The 22,580-nt window shown below is 45.0% G+C and overlaps 1 protein-coding gene across 2 annotated transcripts in view; it reads left to right on the top strand.

The window, feature by feature from the left end:
- Nucleotides 1-22,580, top strand: part of mapk8ip3 (mitogen-activated protein kinase 8 interacting protein 3) — a 99,049-nt gene that overhangs the window by 25,512 nt on the left and 50,957 nt on the right. For both annotated transcript variants that reach the window (XM_038989085.1, XM_038989086.1), the window contains exon 2: nt 4,735-4,855. In XM_038989085.1, the coding sequence (XP_038845013.1) occupies nt 4,735-4,855 (121 nt within the window). The remainder of the gene's footprint in view (nt 1-4,734; nt 4,856-22,580) is intronic.

Raw genomic sequence — 22,580 nt, forward strand, 5'->3', positions numbered from 1 at the left:
TATTAATTTGCATATATTTACGTTAATTCCCATATATTCCCTTTAATGCACATATATTCCCGTTAATTCCCACGGAAAGTTTCTACTTCTGAATATTCATCAAAATGTGCAATCCTACTCCCAAGTACTTGTATGAGGTGACTACCTCAAGCTCTAAATGCTCAGAGTTAGTAATCACACCTGTGGGGAGAGGTGCATTCTTCTTACCAAACCACATGACCTTTGTTTTGGAGGTGTTCAGAGCAAGGTAAAGGGTAGAGAAAGCTTGTTGGACACTAAGAAAGCTTTGTTGTAGAGCATTTAACACAACATCCGGGGAGGGACCAGCTGAGTATAAGACTGTATCATCTGCATATAAATGGATGAGAGAGATTCCTACTGCTTGAGCTATGTTGTTGATGTAAATTGAGAAGAGTGTGGGGCCTAGGATTGAGCCTTGGGGTACTCCCTTGGTGCCAGGCAGTGGCTGAGACAGCAGATTTTCTGACTTTATACACTGCACTCTTTGAGAGAGGTAGTTAGCAAACCAGGCCAAAGACCCCTCAGAGCCACCAATATTCCTTAGCCGGCCCACAAGAATGGAATGGTCTACCGTATCAAAAGCTTTGGCCAAGTCAATAAAAATAGCAGCACAACATTGCTTAGAATCAAGGGCAATGGTGACATCATTGAGGACCTTTAAGGTTGCAGTGACACATCCATAACCTGAGTGGAAATCAGATTGCACACCATAGTGAAAACTATAGACATCAAGAAAGCCAGTCAGTTGATTATAGACAAGTTTTCCCAACACTTTTGATAAACAGGGCAAAATAGAAATAGGCCTGTAACAGTTAGGATCAGCTTGATCTCCCCCTTTAAATAAAGGACGGACCGTGGCTGCCTTCCAAGCAATGGGAACCTCCCTAGAAAGGAGAGACAGGTTAAAAAGGTCAGAGATAGGCTTGGCGAAGAAAAGGTCTAAACCATCTGACCCAGATGTCTTTTGGGGGTCAAGTTTCAGAAGCTCCTTTAGCATCTCAGACTCAGTGACTGCCTGCAGGGAGAAACTTTGTAGCGGGGCAGGGGCAAAAGAGGGAGAAGCATCGGGGATAGTCGCATTAGAAGGGGTGGGAGATGAGGAAATGTTGGACGGGCAAGGAGGCATGGCTGAGTCAAATAGGAATCCTGACTTAATGAAGTGGTGATACAAGAGCTTAGCCATGTGCTTCTTGTCAGTAACAACCACATCATCAACTTTAAGGGACATGGGCAGCTGTGAGGAGGAGGGTTTATTCTCCAGGTCTTTAACCGTTTTCCCTGAACAAACATAGTCTGTCCCACAGTTGGGTAAAGAAAGTTCGTAATCAACAAAACATGCAGGAGTCATGAGGCAAATAGCAAAATGCACAAGAAAAAAATATATATATAACGACTTGGGGCTCGCCTTTGTAAGATCAGAGTCACTTGCCCCAACAGTGCCTGTGTGCTGGAGGCAAACGAAAGCTCTGGAGAGAGGGGGAGTATGGTGGGGTACCTGTACCAGACAGGGGGAGACAACCAGGGCAGACGGTGAACAGATCGCCAGGTGGAATCCAAGCAGCAGTGCAGCAGACACCGGGCGTAGGTGTCACACCCACTTGGGAGAAGCTATTTTTTTTAATAAAAAAAAAAAAATTCTCCCCTTTTCTCCCCAATTTTCGTGGTATCCAATCGCTAGTAATTACTATCTTGTCTCATCGCTACAACTCCCGTACGGGCTCGGGAGAGACGAAGGTCGAAAGCCATGCGTCCTCCGAAGCACAACCCAACCAAGCCGCACTGCTTCTTAACACAGCGCGCCTCCAACCCGGAAGCCAGCCGCACCAATGTGTCGGAGGAAACACCGTGCACCTGGCCCCCTTGGTTAGCGCACACTGCGCCCGGCCCGCCACAGGAGTCGCTGGAGCGCGATGAGACAAGGATATCCCTACCGGCCAAACCCTCCCTAACCCGGACGACGCTAGCCCAATTGTGCGTCGCCCCACGGACCTCCCGGTCGCGGCCGGCTGCGACAGAGCCTGGGCGCGAACCCAGAGACTCTGGTGGCGCAGCTAGCACTGCGATGCAGTGCCCTAGACCACTGCGCCACCCGGGAGGCCCCCGGGGAGAAGCTTTTATTTCTGGAGGCAGATTTCTTGTAGAAAATGCCAGTGGATGGACTCTGAACAGCAGGAGGGGGCTTCAAGGCTTCTGGATTTGGGTGGGGTAGCCTGCCATTTGTTGGGCTCAAAGGCTTCAACACCTCTCGCTTCACACGTCAGTGCTAATTGAAGTTGTATCCCTTTGTCCTAGATAGCTTGGTAGCCTTAGCATTCAGTTCTTATAAAGTAAAATATATCAGTGTAATGTATTTTTCTTGGCTTTTGAAAGTAAAAATAGCTTCAGACTAAGCATTACTCACTCAGTTCCAGGTTGGATGGTGTCTGTTTGGTTTCTGTTTGTTTGCCAGAGCATTTGCTGTATAGCTTGGGAATAATATGCTATGTTATACACTCTTAAAAAAAGGTTTTTATCTAGATTAGAATCTACAAGGGGTCTTCTACTGCTATCCCCATGGGCGAACCATTTGAAGAACCCTTTTGGGTTCCATGTAGAACCCTTTTCATATAGGGTCCTATCTGGAACCCAAAACGGTTCTTCAAATGGTTCTCACATGAGGACAGCTGTAGAAGAACCCTTTTGGAACCCCTTTTTCTCAGAGTGTATAAATATAATATATTTTACAACGTGAGCCATTTACCACACACCGTGCATTCATGTAATTGATACATTGTTATGTTGCATACGATAGGGTTGAAAATGATTTAGTTTTTCCTATTTACAGTGCATTCGAAAGGTATTCAGACCCCTTGACCTTTTCCACATTTTGTTACGCTACGGCCTTATTCTAAAATTGATTAAATAGTTATTTTTAATGACAAAGCAAAAACAGGTTTTTGAAATGTTTGCACATTTATTACAAATAAAAAACAAAAATATCCCATTTACATAGGTATTCAGACCCTTTACTCAATACTTTGTTGAAGCACCTTTGGCAGCAATTACAGCCTTGAGTCTTCTTGGGTATGACGCTACAAGCTTGGTACACCTGTATTTGAAGAGTTTCTCCCATTCTTCTCTGCAGATCTTCTCAAGTTCTGTCAGGTTGGAACGGGAACGTCGCTGCACAGCTATTTTCAGGTCTCTCCAGAGATGTTCGATCGGGTTCAAGTCCGGGCTCTGGCTGGGCCACTCAAGGACATTCAGAGATTTTCCCCGAAGCCAATCCTGTGCTGTCTTGGCTGTGTGCTTAGGGTCGTTGTCCTGTTGGAAGGTGAACCTTTGCCCCAATCTGAGGTCCTGAGCGCTCTGGAGCAAGTTTTCATCAAGGATCTCTCTGTACTTTGCTTCCTTCATCTTTCCCTCAATCCTGACTAGTCTCCCAGTCTCTGCCGCTGAAAAACATCTCCACAGCATGATGCTGCCACCACCATTCTTCACCGTAGGGATGACGCCAGGATTCCTTCAGACGTGACGCTTGGCATTCAGGCCAAAGTGTTCAATCTTGGTTTCATCAGACCAGAGAATCTGATTTGTCATGGTCTGAGAGTCCTTTAGGTTCCTTTTGGCAAACTCCAAGTGGGCTGTCATGTGCCTTTTACTGAGGAGTGGCTTCTTTCTGGCCAGTCTACCATAAAGGCCTGATTGATGGAGTGATGCAGAGATGGTTGTTCTTCTGGAAGGTTCTCAGATCTCCACAGAGGAACTCTGGAGCTCTGTCAAAGTGACCATCGGGTTCTTGTTTACCTCCCTGACCAAGACCCTTTTCCCCCGATTGCTCAGTTTGGCCGGGCAGCCAGCTTTAGGAAGAGTCTTGGTGGTTCTAAACTTCTTCCATTTAATAATGATAGAGGCCACTGTGTTCTTGGGGACCTTGAATGCTGCAGAAATGTTTTGGTACCCTTCCCCAGATCTGTGCCTCGACACAATCCTGTCTCGGAGCTCTAAGTACAATTCCTTCGACCTCATGGCTTGGTTTTTGCTCTGACATGAACTGTCAAGTGGGACCTTATATAGACAGGCATGTGCCTTTCCAAATCATGTCCAATCAATTTAATTTACCACAGGTGGACTCCATTCAAGTTGTAGAAACATCTCAAGGATTATCAATTGAAACAGGATGCACATGAGCTCAATTTCGAGTCTCATAGCAAAGGGTCTGAATATTTATGTAAGGTATTTCTGTTTTTTATTTTGAATACATTTGCTAACCTTTCTAAAAACCTGCTTTCGCTTTGTCATTATTGTGTGTAGATTGAGGAATTTTAGAATAAGTCTGTAACGTAACAACATTTGGAAAAAGTCAAGGGGTCTGAATACTTTCCGAGTGTGCTGTATTTCCTATCTATTTTATTTTTGATGAAGATTTTTCCATTCTTGATTTGCAATTTCAATTCACTTCCTGAATTAATTATTGGTTGTTTTATCCCACAGAAATTCATAGAGTTTGAGGATACATTAATCTGTGTGGATGTCCTCTCCCATAAAAATGTATAGGGCCGGTTTCCTGGACACAGAGTAAACCTAGTCCTGAACTAAAAAATATTTTCAATGGAGATTCTCAATTGAGTCATCTTTTTAGTTCAGGACTAGGCTTATTCTGTGTCCGGGAAACCGGCCCATAGCGTTTGAGGATGGTTTTGACTGACTGTGTATGGTTGTTCTCTCCCACAGAAATTCATAGAGTTTGAGGATGCGTTGGAGGGGGAGAAGAAGGACCTGCAGACTCATGTGGAGAGCCTGGAACTGCAGGGGAAACAGCTGGAGCTCAAGACCAAGAACTATTCTGACCAGAGTGAGTATAAACTACTGTTACTGCTCAGAAATAGAACTACTCTGACCAGAGTGAGCATTAGGATGTTTTCACACTTGGTCCCTTTCTGACAATTTTCGTGACCTCAGTGTGGCTTGCTTCATTTTTTGTCCAGTGTGAACACTCCAAAGGAACTCAGAGCCCTCAAAAGGGACCCAGAAGTGAACCAAACACTTTTTTAGGGCAATGTACAACACAAAGCTACCCAGTTTTGCTTGTTATTATTCCCGCACCACATACTAGAATACTGCAACACCGTTTCCCCTCCCATAACCCCTCATATTGGTGCCACAAAAGAGAGAAGATGATTATCTGCCGGTTTGCAGAAAAATATTATTAGTTTGCAATATCTGATCTATAAAGAGAGATTCTAACCTGTTTATTCGCTTGTGCGGTTTGAATAGTGTGAGATGACAACAATATATTTGGTGAGAATCACAACATGGGGTACAAAATCAATTCTAGCTCTTAAAGGGGAGTAGACTATATTGGGTATACAATTTCAAATTACAGCATTATTTAATCTGCAGTTATTCTTCTGCTATTTATTCTGTTACTAATAATATTTGTTAATAGTAATTATAATTATTATGTCTCATCTTTTAACTAAATGGAATCTATTAGCTTACAAAATATAAGTATATATAAATATCTGTATGATAACACGTTCTGATGGAATGGCTTGTCCTGCACTTTGCAAAAACCCAGAGTGCATTCAGTAAATGTTGGAAAAAGATCTTGGTTCCTTTCGAAGTGTAGCAATGTGAATGCAAAGAAGACTGACCACAAAATAGGTGAAGTGAACTGGAAGAAAAAAAAGAGTTGAGTCCTCATTCGAAGTAAAGGGCAGTGTGAATACAAAGAGAGAGAACTGAGTTCTTTTGCTTTCTTTTACCTCAGAGTTCACTAGAGGACTGAGATCGGTTATTTTAAAGAGGACTATTTGTGAAAACACCCTTAGACTTAATAACTAGGACTACTCTGACTAGAGTGAGTATAAAATTATAATAACCAGAAGTACTTTGATCAGAGTGGGTATAGAACTATAATAACTAGAACGACGCTGACTAGAGTGACTATAGAACTGTAATAACTAGAACTACGCCGGCCAGTTTGAGTATAGACTATTAATAACTACGTAGAACTACTCCGACCAGAATGCGTATACAACTATAATATCTGCAACTACTCTGACCAGAGCGAGTATAGACTTAATAACGAGAATTACTACAAATATGAATAGCTAATTATGGAAATTAAGATAAACAGATATATACAGAAATATATTTTTTAATAGCTATATATAATACAAATCGAGGTGAGGGCAATGAAAATGCTTTTGGCGGTTGATCTGCTTCTGTTCTGTGGGTGGCACTGTGTGCTCTTTCGAAGGATGGTCCCGGTCTCTCCAGGGCCATGGGATCCGGGGGGTCGAGGGTGGTCTGCCGGTCACTGGGATGACAACCCAACTCGGGATGAGGAGGGGTTTTAGCAGGTGGAATAGTGGGGACCAATTGGAGGTTTACTTAGTAGCAGTGCAAATATCATGGTACAGCTATATAGACACTCAATCATCATGTTACTTTTTAATGGTATGTTTAAAAACATATTATATGATAAATAGAATTTAAACTTGTGTCTCATTATTGTAATTGGTGAAATAAGTATAGCCAGTTATAATTGTAATGGCTTAGCAGATAATAAGAAAAGAAGATCAGTATTTACCTGCCTAAAAGAGAAGGAATATAATATCTATTGTTTACAGGAAACTCATTCAACAATTTTAGATTAAGTTTTGTGGAAAAAGGACTGGGGAAGTGAAATATATTTCTCCCATGGGCAAAGAAATTCAAAAGGGGTGATGATATTAATTAACAGTAATTTTGATCCAAATGTGCAAATTGTCCAAACAGATCCTCAAGGTAGATGGATGATTTTAAATATGTTATTGGGCCATAAACAGATATGACTTATTAACCTATATGGTCCAAATAATGATGTTCCAAGCTTCTTTGAAAATATATATAAGAATTTATCAACTCTACAAGCAACACTAGACTCTATTATTATGGTGGGAGATTATAATACGGTTTTAAATACCTATATGTGTCACGTTCCTGACCGGTTTTCTGTTATTTTGTATGTGTTTGACGGTCAGGGCGTGAGTTTGGGTGGGTAGTCTATGTTGTGTGTTTCTATGTTTGTTAAGGGTGACCTGATATGGCTCTCAATTAGAGGCAGGTGGTTTTCATTTCCTCTGATTGAGAGCCATATTAAGGTAGGTGTTTTCACACTGTTTGTTTGTGGGTGGTTGTCTCCTGTGTCTGTGTCTATGTACGTTGCGCCACACGGGACTGTTTTCGGTTTGTTTGTTCGTTTGTTCGGTTTATGTAGTCTGTTCCTGTTTCATGCGTTCTTCGTTATATGTAAGTTCTTATGTTCAGGTGCGTCTACGTCGTTTGTTGTTTTGTAGTTTGTTAAAGTGTTTTCGTGTTTTTTCGTCTTGTTTAATAAATCAGTATGTCATATTCCAACGCTGCATTTTGGTTCAATCCCTGCTCCTCCTCTTCGGATGAAGAGGAGGAGGAAAGCCGTTACAGAACCACCCACCACACCAGAACCAAGCGGCGTGAATTCGAGCAGTGGCCTGCTACACAGGAATCCTGGACATGGGATGAAATATTGGAGGGAAAAGGACACTGGGCTCATATTGGGGAATATCGCCGCGCTCGTGAGGAGATGGAAGCAGCGAGAGCCCAGGAGCGGTGGTATGAGGAGGCAGCAAAGAGACGTGGCTGGAAGCCGGAGAATCAAGCTCAAAACCGCAGATATGAAGGTACGCGGCTAGCAAGGAAGCCCGAGAAGAAACCCCAAAAATTTATTGGGGGGGGGCTAAGAGGTAGTGGGTCTAGGGCAGGTAGGAGACCTGCGCCCACTTCCCAGGCTAACCGTGGAGAGCGGGAGTACGGGCAGACACCGTGTTACGCAGTAGAGCGCACGGTGTCTCCTGTACGTGTGCATAGCCCGGTGCGGGTTATTCCACCTCCCCGCACTGGTAGGGCTAGATTGAGCATTGAGCCAAGTGCCATGAAGCCGGCTCTACATATCTGGCCACCAGTACGTCTTCTTGGGCCGGCTTACATGGCACCAGCCTTACGCATGGTGTCCCCGGTTCGCCTACATAGCCCGGTGCGGGTTATTCCACCTCCCCGCACTGGTCAGGCGACGGGGAGCATACAACCAGGTAAGGTTGGGCAGGCTCAGTGCTCAAGGGAGCCAGTACGCTTACAAGGTCCGGTATTTCCGGCGCCACCTTCCCGCCCCAGCCTAGTACCACCAGTGCCTACACCACGCACCAGGCTTCCAGTGCGTTTTCAGAGCCCTGTTCCTCCTCCACGCACTCTCCCTATGGTGCGTGTCTCCAGCCCAGTGCCTCCAGTTCCGGCACCACGCACTAAGCCACCTGTGCGTCTCCAGAGCCCTGTACGCACTGTTCCTTCTCCCCGCACTCGCCCTGAGGTGCGTGCCCTTAGCCCGGTACCACCAGTGCCGGTACCACGCACCAGGCCTATAGTGCGCTTCGAGAGGTCAGTGTGCCCTGTCCCTGCTCCCCGCACTAGCCTGAAGGTGCGTGTCCTTAGCCCGGTGCCTCCAGTTCCGGCACCACGCACCAGGCCTACAGTGCGCCTCATCCGGCCAGAGCCATCCGTCTCCCCAGCGCCATCTGAGCCATCCGTCTCCCCAGCGCCATCTGAGCCATCCGTCTCCCCAGCGCCATCTGAGCCATCCATCTCCCCAGCGCCATCTGAGCCATCCGTCTCCCCAGCGCCATCTGAGCCATCCGTCTCCCCAGCGCCATCTGAGCCATCCGTCTGCCCAGTGCCGTCTGAGCCATCCGTCTGTCCCGAGCCATTAGAGCCGCCCGTCTGTCCCGAGCCGTCAGAGCCGTTAGTCAGTCAGGAGCCGCTAGAGCCATTTGTCAGTCAGGATCTGCCAGAGCCGCCAACCAGACAGGATCTGCCCGAGCCGCCAACCAGACAGGATCTGCCAGAGCCGCCAACCAGACAGGATCTGCCAGAGCCGCCAACCAGACAGGATCTGCCAGAGCCGCCAACCAGACAGGATCTGCCAGAGCCGCCAGCCAGCCATGAGCGTCCAGAGCCGTCGGCCAGCCATGAGCGTCCAGAGCCGTCGGCCAGCCATGAGCGTCCAGAGCCGTCGGCCAGCCATGAGCGTCCAGAGCCGTCGGCCAGCCATGAGCGTCCAGAGCCGTCGGCCAGCCATGAGCGTCCAGAGCCGTCGGCCAGCCATGAGCGTCCAGAGCCGTCGGCCAGCCATGAGCGTCCAGAGCCGTCGGCCAGCCATGAGCGTCCAGAGCCGTCGGCCAGCCATGAGCGTCCAGAGCCGTCGGCCAGCCATGAGCGTCCAGAGTCGTCGGCCAGCCATGAGCAGCTCCTTAGGCCGGAGCTGTTATTTATCCAGAACTGCCCCTCAGTCCAGAGCTGTCTCTCTGTCCGGAGCTGCCCTTCAGTCCGGAGTTGCCCCTCTATCCTGAGCTACCTCTCTATCCTGAGCTACCTCTCTATCCTGAGCTATCCCTCTGTCCTGAGCTATCCCTCTGTCCTGAGCTACCTCTCTGTCCTGAGCTACCTTGTCCCGGAGCTGTCCTTTATCTTGGTGTTGCCCCTTAAATTAGGTGGGTGGAGTAAGAGGGTGGTCATTCTGAGGGGGAGACGTAAGCTGGGATTGACTATGGTGGGGTGGGGACCTCGCCCTGAGCCTGAGCCACCACCGTGGTCAGACGCCCACCCAGACCCTCCCCTAGACTTTTAGTGGTGCGTTCGGAGTACGCACCTTGAGGGGGGGGTTATGTCACGTTCCTGACCGGTTTTCTGTTATTTTGTATGTGTTTGACGGTCAGGGCGTGAGTTTGGGTGGGTAGTCTATGTTGTGTGTTTCTATGTTTGTTAAGGGTGACCTGATATGGCTCTCAATTAGAGGCAGGTGGTTTTCATTTCCTCTGATTGAGAGCCATATTAAGGTAGGTGTTTTCACACTGTTTGTTTGTGGGTGGTTGTCTCCTGTGTCTGTGTCTATGTACGTTGCGCCACACGGGACTGTTTTTGGTTTGTTTGTTCGTTTGTTCGGTTTATGTAGTCTGTTCCTGTTTCATGCGTTCTTCGTTATATGTAAGTTCTTATGTTCAGGTGCGTCTACGTCGTTTGTTGTTTTGTAGTTTGTTAAAGTGTTTTCGTGTTTTTTCGTCTTGTTTAATAAATCAGTATGTCATATTCCAACGCTGCATTTTGGTTCAATCAAAGCCGTTACAATATGTACCTTGTTTTTAACTAGGACAGAATAATTTATAACTGACTTTTTCCGACATAACATAGGTACAGCAGATGCCCTTATTGTATGTGCCTAAAAGAGTCCATACTAACAAAGGACTAACAGTACAGATATAATTATTATTTTTACTTTTACCCCTTTTTCTCCCCAATTTCATGGTATCCAATTGGTAGTTACAGTCTTGTCTCATCGCTGCAACTCCCGTACGGACTCGGGAGAGGCGAAGGTCGAGAGCCATGCATCCTCCGAAACACGACCCCTGCTTCTTGACGCAATGCCTGCTTAACCTGGAAGCCAGCCACACCAATGTGTCGGAGGAAATACCGTACACCTGGCGACCGTGTACGAAAAGGCTTTTGACAAAGTACGATTGGGGTTTATATAAAAATGCCTGGAATATTTCAATTTGAGAATCTCTTATATAATGGGTTAAAGTTATGTATAGTAACCCTAGGTGTAAAATGGTAAATAATGGCTACATCTCAGAAAGTTTTAAACTGTCGAGGAGTAAAACAAGGTTGTCCACTATCGGCATATCTATTTATTATTGCCATCGAAATGTTAGCTGTTAAAATTAGATCCAACAATAATATTATGGAATTAGAAATCCATGGCTTAAGAACAAAGATGTCATTGTACATGTACACTGATTCATGTTTTCTTTTAAATACACAATAAGAATCCCTCCACGGCCTCATAGAGGATCTAGATACTTTTTCTAACCTTTCTGGATTAAAACCAAATTATGATAAGTGTACTATATTACATATTGGATCACTAAAAAATTCTACTTTTACATTAACGTGTAGTTTACCAAAAAACACATCTGACGGGGATGTGGACATTCTCGGGAATACATATCCTGAAAGAAAGAATTCTCACTCCAATACATTTTAATAGAAAGTTAGCAAAAATAGATAAGATCTTGCTACAATGAAAAGGAAAATACCGGTCTATTTGTGGAAAAATCACCCTGATTTAACTTTAGTCATATCACAGTTTATCTATTTGCTTATGGTTTTGTCTACACCTAGTGACCTGCTTTTTAAATTATATGAGCAAAAAACATTCAATTTTATTTGAAATGGCAAGCCAGGCAAAATTTAAAGGGCCTATTTATATAATGAATATTAATTCGGAGAGCAGAAATTAAATATTAAAGCATTAGACCTCTCACTAAAGGCATCAGTCATAAAGTTATACTTAAATCCAAAATGGTTCTCTAGTATATTAGTAAGAGTGTCTCACCCCATGTTCCAGAATGGCCTTTTTCCCTTTATTCAGATTACAACCGCTCACTTTTGGTTATTTGAAAACGAAATAATCTCAAATGTTATCTTTTAAACAAGCCATAGAAAGTTCGTTGCAATTTCAGTTTAATCCACCTGAAAAGACAGAACAAATAATTCAAGTATTGTGGTTAAACTCAAATATACATATTGATAAAAGTTAAAGGTATAATCTTTGTAAATGATATAAATACGACTGGTGGAGTTATGTCACACATGCATCTAACACAGACATATGGAAATGTCTGCTCTACCCAAAAATGGAAGAGGGAAAAAGTAAGGAACTTGTCTGTCGGCCCTGCATTAGACCAAAATTGGTCAAAGAAAATTGTGATATAAAATATACCACTTTCATTTAAGGACCAACATTTTTTACAGCTGTGCCATATAAATTGCAAAATAGTTTGGAAGGGATTTTGATGTACCGATTCCATGGCACATGGTTTATGAATTGACATGTGAGTGGGGGTGCCATGCAGACAAAACACATGGGATACGAACAGGTCTGCAGTCTCCCTGGAGGACAGGAGCTTGGAGAGGGGAATGAAGTGAACCATTTTGGAAAACCTGTCAATAATGGTGAGGATGACTGAGTTACCATTAGATGGGGGAAGGCCAGGGACGAAGTCCAGAGCTATGTGTGACCAGGGACGACTGGGTATGGGAAGAGGGCGGAGCAGCCCGGAAGTGGGTTTAGTGGAGGTTTTGTTCCGGTCACAAACCGAACAGGCTGAGAAACTCCCGGACATCCCTCTCCATGGTGGGCCACCAAAAGCGCTGACGCAGGATGGCGAGGGTATGGTTCATACCAGGGTGACAGGTGAGGTGGCTAGAATGGCCCCACTGAAGAACAGAGTGAACACAATCTGGAACAAATAGAGCATTACTAGTACCGTTACCCGGGTCAGGCTGGTTCTGCTGAGCCTGGCGGATACGGGACTTGATCTCCCAGGTGACGGCGGGCAACGATGCAGGTGGATGGCTTCTGGCTCGGTACCCGTGTTGTCGGTGGTGAACTGGCATCAGGCTTGGTATTCTTCGAACCGGGCGATAAGTGAGTGTGAAATTGAATCTACCGAAGAACAAGGCCCATCTGGTTTGCCAGGAGTTTAGACGTCTGGATGTAGGACAGGTTTTTATGGTCAGTCCACACGATGATGGGGTTATAGAGCCCTCCAGCCAGTGACGCCATTCCTCCAGAGCCAGCTTAACTGCCAGGAGTTCCCGGTTTCCCGATGTCAAAAATCCTCTCTGCAGGTGAGAGCTTACGGATAAATAATGCACATGGGTGGACCTTCTGATCAGAGGGGGAACTTTGAGACAGAACAGCACCTACCCCGGTGTCAGTGGCGTCCACCTCCACAATGACCTGGAGTTCTGGGGTCGGGCTGAGTAAGGACTGCCTCAGGAGTCCAGTGGAATGGAGTGGAGTTGGTGAGACTTGATGTCAGATGGCTGTAGTTGAGGATGAAACGTCTGTAAAAATTTGCAAACTCCAGGAAACGCTGTAGCTGCTTCAGGTTGGAGGGCGCAGGCCACTGTGACTGCCATGACCTTGGTGGGGTCCATACGTAGCTGTCTCTGTGCAATATTATAACCCAGGAAGGACACTGACAGCATGGAACTCACATTTTTCAGTTTTAACAAAAAGCTTATTCTCTAACAGCCGTTGAAAAACGTGTTGCTGGTGAGCCTCAGGGTCCTTGTAAAAATTATTATATATTTTTTAAAATCAGGATGTCATCTAAATAGACAAAAATGGAGCATCCAATCACAGCCGTCATCACATCATTGACTAGGTTCTGGAAAACAGCAGGGGCGTTAGTAAGACCAAAAGGCATGACCAAATACTCAGTGACCCAGTGGTGTGTTGAACGCAGTCTTCCACTTGTCCCCCTCTTATGCGGACAAGGTGGTAGGCATTCCGGAGGTCGAGTTTGGTAAACACCGTGGCACCATGGAGGGGGGAAAAAGCAGAGCTGATGAGTAGCACGGGGTACTTGTTCTTTACTGTGATATTAATCAGCCCACGGAAGTCTCAGTGACCCATCCTTCTTCACAAAGAAAAACCCAGCACCCACCGGAGAGGAAGATGGCTTGATAAGTCCTGCAGCCAGAGAATCCTGGATGTACTTCTCCATAGCTTCTTGCTCGGGGCGAGAGAGGTTAAATAACCTGCTACTGGGAAGAGGAGCTCCAGGCTGGAGGTCAATGGGACAGTCGTACGGCCGATGAGGCGGTAGAGACAGGGCCTGGTGCTTGCTGAACACAGGAGCTAGGTCGTGACTCTGGAGTAACTGATTACAGGCCCGGAGGTTCTGGAATGGACTGGGGCACAGACAAGGCAGGGGCAAGGGCAGAATCTAGACAATTTGAGTGACAAAATGAACTCCAAGTGGTTACCTTTTCGGCGGTCCAGTCAATCTGTGGGTTGTGTAGCTTTAACCATGGATGGCCAAGAACCAGGGGGGAGTAAGGGCAGTCGATTATGTGGAAACTGATCTTTTCCTGGTGGTTTCCAGAGAGATGCAGGGTGACAGGGACGGTTCTCTCACAGACACGGCGAGGAGCTGTCCGTTGAGAGCGTTAGCCGAGGGGTGGAACGAGTGGGATAGTGTTCAGGCCCAATTGGGTAACAACACCTCGGTCCAGGAAGCTCCCGTCAGCGCCCGAATCGATAAGAGCAGACAGGGGAAAAGGCTCTGCCACACAAGGTTGCCTTCAAGCAGGGGTCTGGGGGAAGATGGGCAGGCGATTTGGCTCAACAGTATATCCCCCACTACTGCCGAGCCCCCTCTTTTGCTGGACGCAGGGAACAAGTGGCGAAAAAGTGACCAAACTGGCCACAGTATAGGCAGCTTCTAGCGCCGATGCCTCTCCTCTGGAGAGAGACGGGCCCGGCCGAGCTGCATGGATTCAGGATCTGGGTCGAGCCTGGGGATGGGATGCCGTCGGAGAAGGAGGACAAGGCACTGAAGCAGATGTTATGGGACATGCAACCCTACCCGCCGACGCTCACGGAGACGGTTGTCAATGCGGATAGCGAGAGAGATGAGTTCATCAAGCTCATCCCTGGACACCAACTCGTCCTTGAGGGTCTCAGTGAGCGCGTTCCGGAATGCTCCCTGAAGGGCCTCCTCATTCCAGCCGCTCTCAGCGGCGAGGGTACGAAACTCACATGCCATCTCAGCAACACTATAGGGGCCTTGACGGAGGGACAGAAGTCGTTTAGCGGCATCCTTACCACAGACCGGGAGGTCAAAGACTTTCCTCATCTCCTCCGTGAATCTGGAGTAGAAGAAGCAGATGGGGACGGTCTCTCCCACACCGCTGTGGCCCAGGAAAGCGCTGTTCCACGGAGGCAGCCAATCAGGAAGGAAATCTTGGCCCGTTCGCTAGCATAAGAGTAGGGCTGTTGCTCAAATACTAGTGAACATTGTACTAAAAAGGCTCTGCAAGCTCTGAGGTTGCCATCGTAGCGCTCGGGAGTTGGAACAAATGGCTCCCGGGACGGAGAATAAGGACTTGGGACGGGTTGTGAGCTCTGGGCGAAGGTTCGGCCCTGTAGGTCAGACAGGCTCCGTGAAAGCCCTTCTGGAGCTCATCAAGGGGTTTTCAGGGCTTGGTCATGTTGCTCGAGCAGGACGCCTTGGCCAGCGAGAGTTTGGTGGAGAGTAGCAGAGTCTGCTGGTTTCATCTCTTGGCCAGATCGTACTGTTACGCGGAGTGGAACAGGGAAACCCAAGAGCAGACTCAGACGAGGAAACTGGGATGAAGTAACCAAAGTATTTTATTGCAACACAGGGGGGAGATGGAGTGCAAGCCAGAGGAAGCTTGGGTGGGTTGCAGGAAACCAGGTGCGGAGGCTAAGGCTGGAGCGAGAGGGGTTGGGACAGGGTAAGCAGTTCCGGAGGGGAATCCAAGGGAGTAGTAGAGTGTGGAATCCAGGACAGAGTAGTAGGATGACGAGACATGGGACCAGAATCAGAGCGGGCAGAACTGTAGCGGAGAGGAAAACAGCGTCAGGCAAGGAAAACTGGCATAACAGGTCCTGAATAGTAACAAATGGCTAGAACCGTAGACTGACTGAGCAGAGATTACGATCTGGCAGCGTGGAAGTGGCAGGGCTGAGTATTTGTAGAGGTCTTGATTATGGAAGAGGTTGCAGCTGGTGGGGATCTGCTCTGACTCTAGCACACCTGTCTCCACCCACACAATCACACACACACACACACACAGAGGGAGAGGGAGTGAGTACTGGGGGAGTGGTGGCAGGTCAAGGAGACACAGGATGAGCAGTAGAGGACGTTGCAGGAGCAGTATATATATTTTTAAAAGTGTGTATGTGTATATATGTATATGTGTGTGTGTGTATATATGTATGTATGTGTATATATATATATATATATATATATATATATATATATGTATGTATGAATGTTTATACTATATACAGTGGGGCAAAAAAGTATTTAGTCAGCCACCAATTGTGCAAGTTCTCCCACTTAAAAAGATGAGAGAGGCCTGTAATTTTCATCATAGGTACACTTCAACTATGACAGACAAAATGAGGGAAAAAAATCCAGAAAATCACATTGTAGGATTTTTAATGAATTTATTTGCAAATTATGGTGGAAAATAAGTATTTGGTCACCTACAAACAAGCAAGATTTCTGGCTCTCACAGACCTGTAACTTCTTCTTTAAAACTTCTTGTCAATAGGGGGTGCTATTTGCACTTTGTAATAATTTCGTTCCCAAATTAAACTGCCTCGTACTCAATTCTTGCTCGTACAATATGCATATTATTATTACTATTGGATTGAAAACACTCTCTAGTTTCTAAAACCGTTTGAATTATATCTGTGAGTAAAACAGAACTCGAGTTAGAGCATTTTTCCTATGAGGATGTGAGAATGCAGAAATCTTCTTGCTGTTCTGAGATCTGTTTATAAATCTGCCTGTCTTCTATTGGTTGAGATGCACTGCATACGTCTTCCCCTGGGTGTCAGCGAATAGTGAGAGTTGAAATGGGGTTGCTAGGTGGAACTGAGAGCTTATAAAAGACCTCGGAACAAAGTGTCGGGCCTTTTTTCACTTCGCTCTGACGCATGGAGGACATCTGGCTGTGGCTCTAGAACGCTCCGGTTATAGGCCTTTAGATATATCCGGTCATGTTTTTATTCGTTATAGGTGTTAAAGACATCATAAGGTAGTTAATTTAAACCGACTTATAGCAGTTTATATCAGTTTATTGCGATTTTCTGGAATTCTTTGTCACGCGCTTTCACGAGTTGGACACCTCTCCTGCACATAGCTAGCGTTAGCTGCTATTTCTACAGGAGAAGAGGACATCTTTCAACCAAAAGACGATTGTTCTGGAGAAAGGACACCTTGCCCAAGATTCTGATGGAAGCTCGTCAAATAGTAAGAAGTCTTTATGCTGTTAATTCGTATTTATGTTGACAAATGTTAAACAATAATTCCGCCATGAATTTCGGTGCGGTCTCGCTTTAGCGCACGCTGTATTGCGCAGTAACGTTAATTTTAGAAATCTAACACAGCGGTTGCATTAAGAACTAATGTATCTTTCATTTGCTGTCCAACCTGTATTTTTTTGTCAAGTTTATGAATAGTTTTCGATTAGATTAGGTGCCTCTCCAAGATGGCGCCGGACAGATTGCTTGAAGTTTTGGCCACTACTCACATTGTATAACCACGATTTGTGCCGCTACATATGCACATTTACGAACAAACCCTATATGCATTGTGTAATATGATGTTACAGGACTGTCATCTGAAGAAGTTTATGAAGGTTAGTCAAATTATATATCTTTTGCTTGCTTGTTACGATCGCTAACCTTTGCTGCTGGTAAATGGTGTTGTGTTTCTGGCTATTGTGGTAAGCTAATATAATGCTATATTGTGTTTTCGCTGTAAAACACTTAAAAAATCTGAAATATTGGCTGGATTCACAAGATGTTTGTCTTTCATTGCTGTACGCTGTGTATTTTTCAGAAATGTTTTATGATGAGTATTTAGGTAATTCACGTTGCTCTCTGTAGTTATTCTAGTCGCTTTGGTGAGAGTTGTGATGGTGGCTGCAATGGTAAACTATGATTTATACCTGAAATATGCACATTTTTCTAACAAAACATATGCTATACAATAAATATGTTATCAGACTGTCATCTGATGAAGTTGTTTCTTGGTTAGTGGCTATTTATATCTTTATTTGGTCGAATTTGTGATAGCTACTGATGCAGTAAAAAAATGGTGGAGTAAAAAAAGTGGTGTCTTTTGCTAACGTGGTTAGCTAATAGATTTACATATTGTGTCTTCCCTGTAAAACATTTTAAAAATCAGAAACGATGGCTGGATTCACAAGATGTGTATCTTTCATCTGGTGTCTTGGACTTGTGATTTAATGATATTTAGATGCTAGTATTTACTTGTGACGCTATGCTAGGCTATGCTAGTCAGCTTTTTTACTGATGGGGGTGCTCCCGGATCCGGGTTTGGGAGGAATTAGAGGTTAAGAGGCTCCTCTGTCCTCCACTCGTTACCTGTATTAATGGCACCTGTTTGAACTTGTTATCAGTATAAAATACACCTGTCCACAACATCAAACAGTCACACTCCAAACTCCACTATGGCCAAGACCAAAGAGCTGTCAAAGGACACCAGAAACAAAATTGTAGACCTGCACCAGGCTGGGAAGACTGAATCTGCAATAGGTAAGCAGCTTGGTTTGAAGAAATCAACTGTGGGAGCAATTATTAGGAAATGGAAGACATACAAGACCACTGATAATCTCCCTCGATCTGGGGCTCCACGCAAGATCTCACCCCGTGGGGTCAAAATGATCACAAGAACGGTGAGCAAAAATCCCAGAACCACACGGGGGGACCTAGTGAATGACCTGCAGAGAGCTGGGACCAAAGTAACAAAGCCTACCATCAGTAACACACTACGCCGCCAGGGACTCAAATCCTGCAGTGCCAGACGTGTCCCCCTGCTTAAGCCAGTACATGTCCAGGCCCGTCTGAAGTTTGCTAGAGAGCATTTGGATGATCCAGAAGAAGATTGGGAGAATGTCATATGGTCAGATGAAACCAAAATAGAACTTTTTGGTAAAAACTCAACTCGTCGTGTTTGGAGGACAAAGAATGCTGAGTTGCATCCAAAGAACACCATACCTACTGTGAAGCATGGGGGTGGAAACATCATGTTTTGGGGCTGTTTTTCTGCAAAGGGACCAGGACGACTGATCTGTGTAAAGGAAAGAATGAATGGGGCCATGTATCGTGAGATTTTGAGTGAAAACCTCCTTCCATCAGCAAGGGCATTGAAGATGAAACGTGGCTGGGTCTTTCAGCATGACAATGATCCCAAACACACCGCCCGGGCAACGAAGGAGTGGCTTTGTAAGAAGCATTTCAAGGTCCTGGAGTGGCCTAGCCAGTCTCCAGATCTCAACCCCATAGAAAATCTTTGGAGGGAGTTGAAAGTCCGTTTTGCCCAGCAACAGCCCCAAAACATCACTGCTCTAGAGGAGATCTGCATGGAGGAATGGGCCAAAATACCAGCAACAGTGTGTGAAAACCTTGTGAAGACTTACAGAAAACGTTTGACCTCTGTCATTGCCAACAAAGGGTATATAACAAAGTATTGAGATAAACTTTTGTTATTGACCAAATACTTATTTTCCACCATAATTTGCAAATAAATTCATTAAAAATCCTACAATGTGATTTTCTGGATTTTTTTTTCTCATTTTGTCTGTCCTAGTTGAAGTGTACCTATGATGAAAATTACAGGCCTCTCTCATCTTTTTAAGTGGGAGAACTTGCACAATTGGTGGCTGACTAAATACTTTTTTGCCCCACTGTATATATATATTACCGTTCAAAAGTTTGGGGTCACTTAGAAATGTCCTTGTTTTCCATGAAAACATACATGAAATGAGTTGCAAAATGAATAGGAATTATAGTCAAGACGTTATAAATAATGATTTTTTATTGAAATAATAATTGTGTCCTTCAAACTTTGCTTTCGTCAATAAATCCTCCTTTTGCAGCAATTACAGCCTTGCAGACCTTTGGTATTCTGGCTGTCAATTTGTTGAGGTAATCTGAAAATATTTCACCCCGTGCTTCCTGAAGCACCTCCCACAAGTTGGATTGGCTTGATGGGCACTTCTTAGGTACCATACGGTCAAGCTGCTCCGACAACAGCTCAAGAGAGTTGAGACCCTGTGACTGTGCTGGCCACTCCATTATAGACAGAATACCAGCTGACTGCTTCTTCCGCAAATAGTTCTTGCATAGTTTGGAGCTGTGCTTTAGGTCATTGTCCTGTTGTAGGAGGAAATTGGCTCCAATTAACCCGCCGTCCGTCCACAGGGCATGGCGTTGCAAAATGGAGTGATAGCCTTCCTTCTTCAAGATCCCTTTTAACCTGTACAAATCTCCCACTTTACCACCACCAAAGCACCCCCAGACCATCACATTGCCTCCACCATGCTTGACAGATGGCATCATCTTTTCATTTTTTTTGCGTTTCACGAATGTTCTTCTTTGTGATCCGAACACCTCAAACTTAGGTTAGTCTGTCCATAACACTTTTTTCAATCTTCCTCTGCCCAGTGTCTGTGTTATTTTCCCCATCTTAATCTTTTCTTTTTATTGGCCAGTCTGAGATATGGCTTTTTCTTTGCAACTCCACCTGGAAGGCCAGCATCCCGGAGTTGCCTCTTCACTGGTGTTTTGCTGGTGCTATTTAATGAAGCTGCCAGTTGAGGACTTGTGTCTGTTTCTCAAACTAGACACTCTAATGTACTTGTCCTCTTGCTCAGTTGTGCACCGGGGCCTCTCATTCCTCTTTCTATTCTGGTTAGAGCCAGTTTGCTCTGCTCTGTGAAGGGAGTAGTACACAGCGTTGTACGAGATCTCACATGGAATAGCCTTAATTTCTCAGAACAAGAATAGACTGACGAGTTTCAGAAGAAGGTTCTTTGTTTCTGGCCATTTTGAGCCTGTAATCGAACCCACAAATGCTGATGCCCCAGAAACTCAACTAGTCTAAAGAAGGACAATTTTATTTATTCTTTAGTCAGGACAACAGTTTTCAGCTGTGCTAACATAATTGCAAAAGGGGTTTTCTAATGATCAGTTAGCCTTTTAAAATGAGAAACTTGGATTAGCTAACACAACGTGCATTGGAACAGAGGAGTGATGGTTGCTGATAATGGGCCTCTGTACGCCTATGTAGATATTCCATAAAAAAATCTGCTGTTTCCAGCTACAATAGTCATTTACAACATTAACAATGTCTACACTGTATTTCTGATCAATTTGATGTTATTTTAATGGACAAAAAATTTGTTTTTCTTTAAAAAACAAGGACATTTTTAAGTGACCCAAACGTTTGAACGGTAATGTGTGTGTATGTACAAATCAAATCATCAAATCAAATTTTATTTGTCACATACACATGGTTAGCAGATGTTAATGCGAGTGTAGCGAAATGCTTGTGCTTCTAGTTCCGACAATGCAGTAAAGCTTACACCAAGCTTTGTCAGGAGGAATGGGCCAACATTCACCCAACTTATTGTGGGAAGCTTGTGGAAGGCTACCCAAAATGTTTGCCCCAAGTTAAACAATTTAAAGGCAATGCTACCAAATACTAATTGAGTGTATGTAAACTTCTGACCCACTGGGAATGTCATGAAAGCTGAAATAAATCATTCTCTCTACTATTATTCTGACATTTCACATTCTTAAAATTAAGTGGTGATCCTAACTGACCTAAGACAGGGAATTTGTACTAGAATTAAATGTCAGGAATTGTGAAACACTGAGTTTAAATGTATTTGGCTAAGGTGTATGTAAACTTCTGACTTCAACTGTATATAGTTACCCAAAAAATATATGGGGGATTGTAAATTATGCAGACAATTACATTGATGGAAGCAACAATCTATCCGCAATATTAAAGCTGATCCACCCCCTAATAAAAAAAAAGAATTAAAAACATTACTTCAACAAGAGTGAGTATAGACTTATTAACTAGAAGTACTCTGACAATTTGATTTCGACAATGCCATTTGCCCACTACATGGGATAAACAGCTGCAGGTGATTGCGCTGTATCTAATGGCATATACAGCGAGACAGTTATGCCCAGCAGTGCGATGGATCAGACTTTGTTTACATAAGACAACACATCAATTCTGCATGTGTTTTTCTGTTGCTCATCAGTCTTTAATAACTAGAACTACTCTGACCAGAGTGAGTATAGAACTATAATAACTTGAACTACTCTGACCAGAGTGAATAGTACCTCAGTACTAAAATACTGTGTACTATTACTCAGAGCTAGAACTACTTTGACCAGAGTGAGTGTGTACTTCTCAAAACCAGCATACTGTAAGTGTGCACAACTCAGAACTAGCACACTGTGAGACTTCCCTACTCAGAACTACCACACACACTGTGAGTCTGCATTACTCATAACTAGCACAATGTGACGGTGCACTATTGACAGCCAAGCACAAAGTGCATAGCCCAGCACATAGTGACTGTGCACTATTGTCTACCTACACTGTGGAGGACTACACATAGCCTACTAGCACACATTGGTTTTGCACCGTGAAGAGTTTTGCATGTAGTATTCAAGGACACAGTATAGCTTCTTTTACACTTAACCCACCATGTCCGGATGAGCCAGTGCATGTTCTGTCTTCTGTGGTCAATATAGCTTAATAGGGGCCTCCCGGGTGGCGCAGTGGTCTAGGGCACTGCATCGCAGTGCTAACTGCGCCACCAGAGTCTCTGGGTTCGCGCCCAGGCTCTGTCGCAGCCGGCCGCGACCGGGAGGTCCGTGGGGCGACGCACAATTGGGCTAGCGTCGTCCGGGTTAGGGTGGGTTTGGCCGGTAGGGATATCCTTGTCTCATCGCGCTCCAGCGACTCCTGTGGCGGGCCGGGCGCAGTGCGTGCTAACCAAGGGGGCCAGGTGCACGGTGTTTCCTCCGACACATTGGTGCGGCTGGCTTCCGGGTTGGAGGC

Source organism: Salvelinus namaycush, chromosome 3 (assembly GCF_016432855.1).
Source record: "Salvelinus namaycush isolate Seneca chromosome 3, SaNama_1.0, whole genome shotgun sequence".
Classification (NCBI taxonomy): Eukaryota; Metazoa; Chordata; class Actinopteri; order Salmoniformes; family Salmonidae; genus Salvelinus; species Salvelinus namaycush.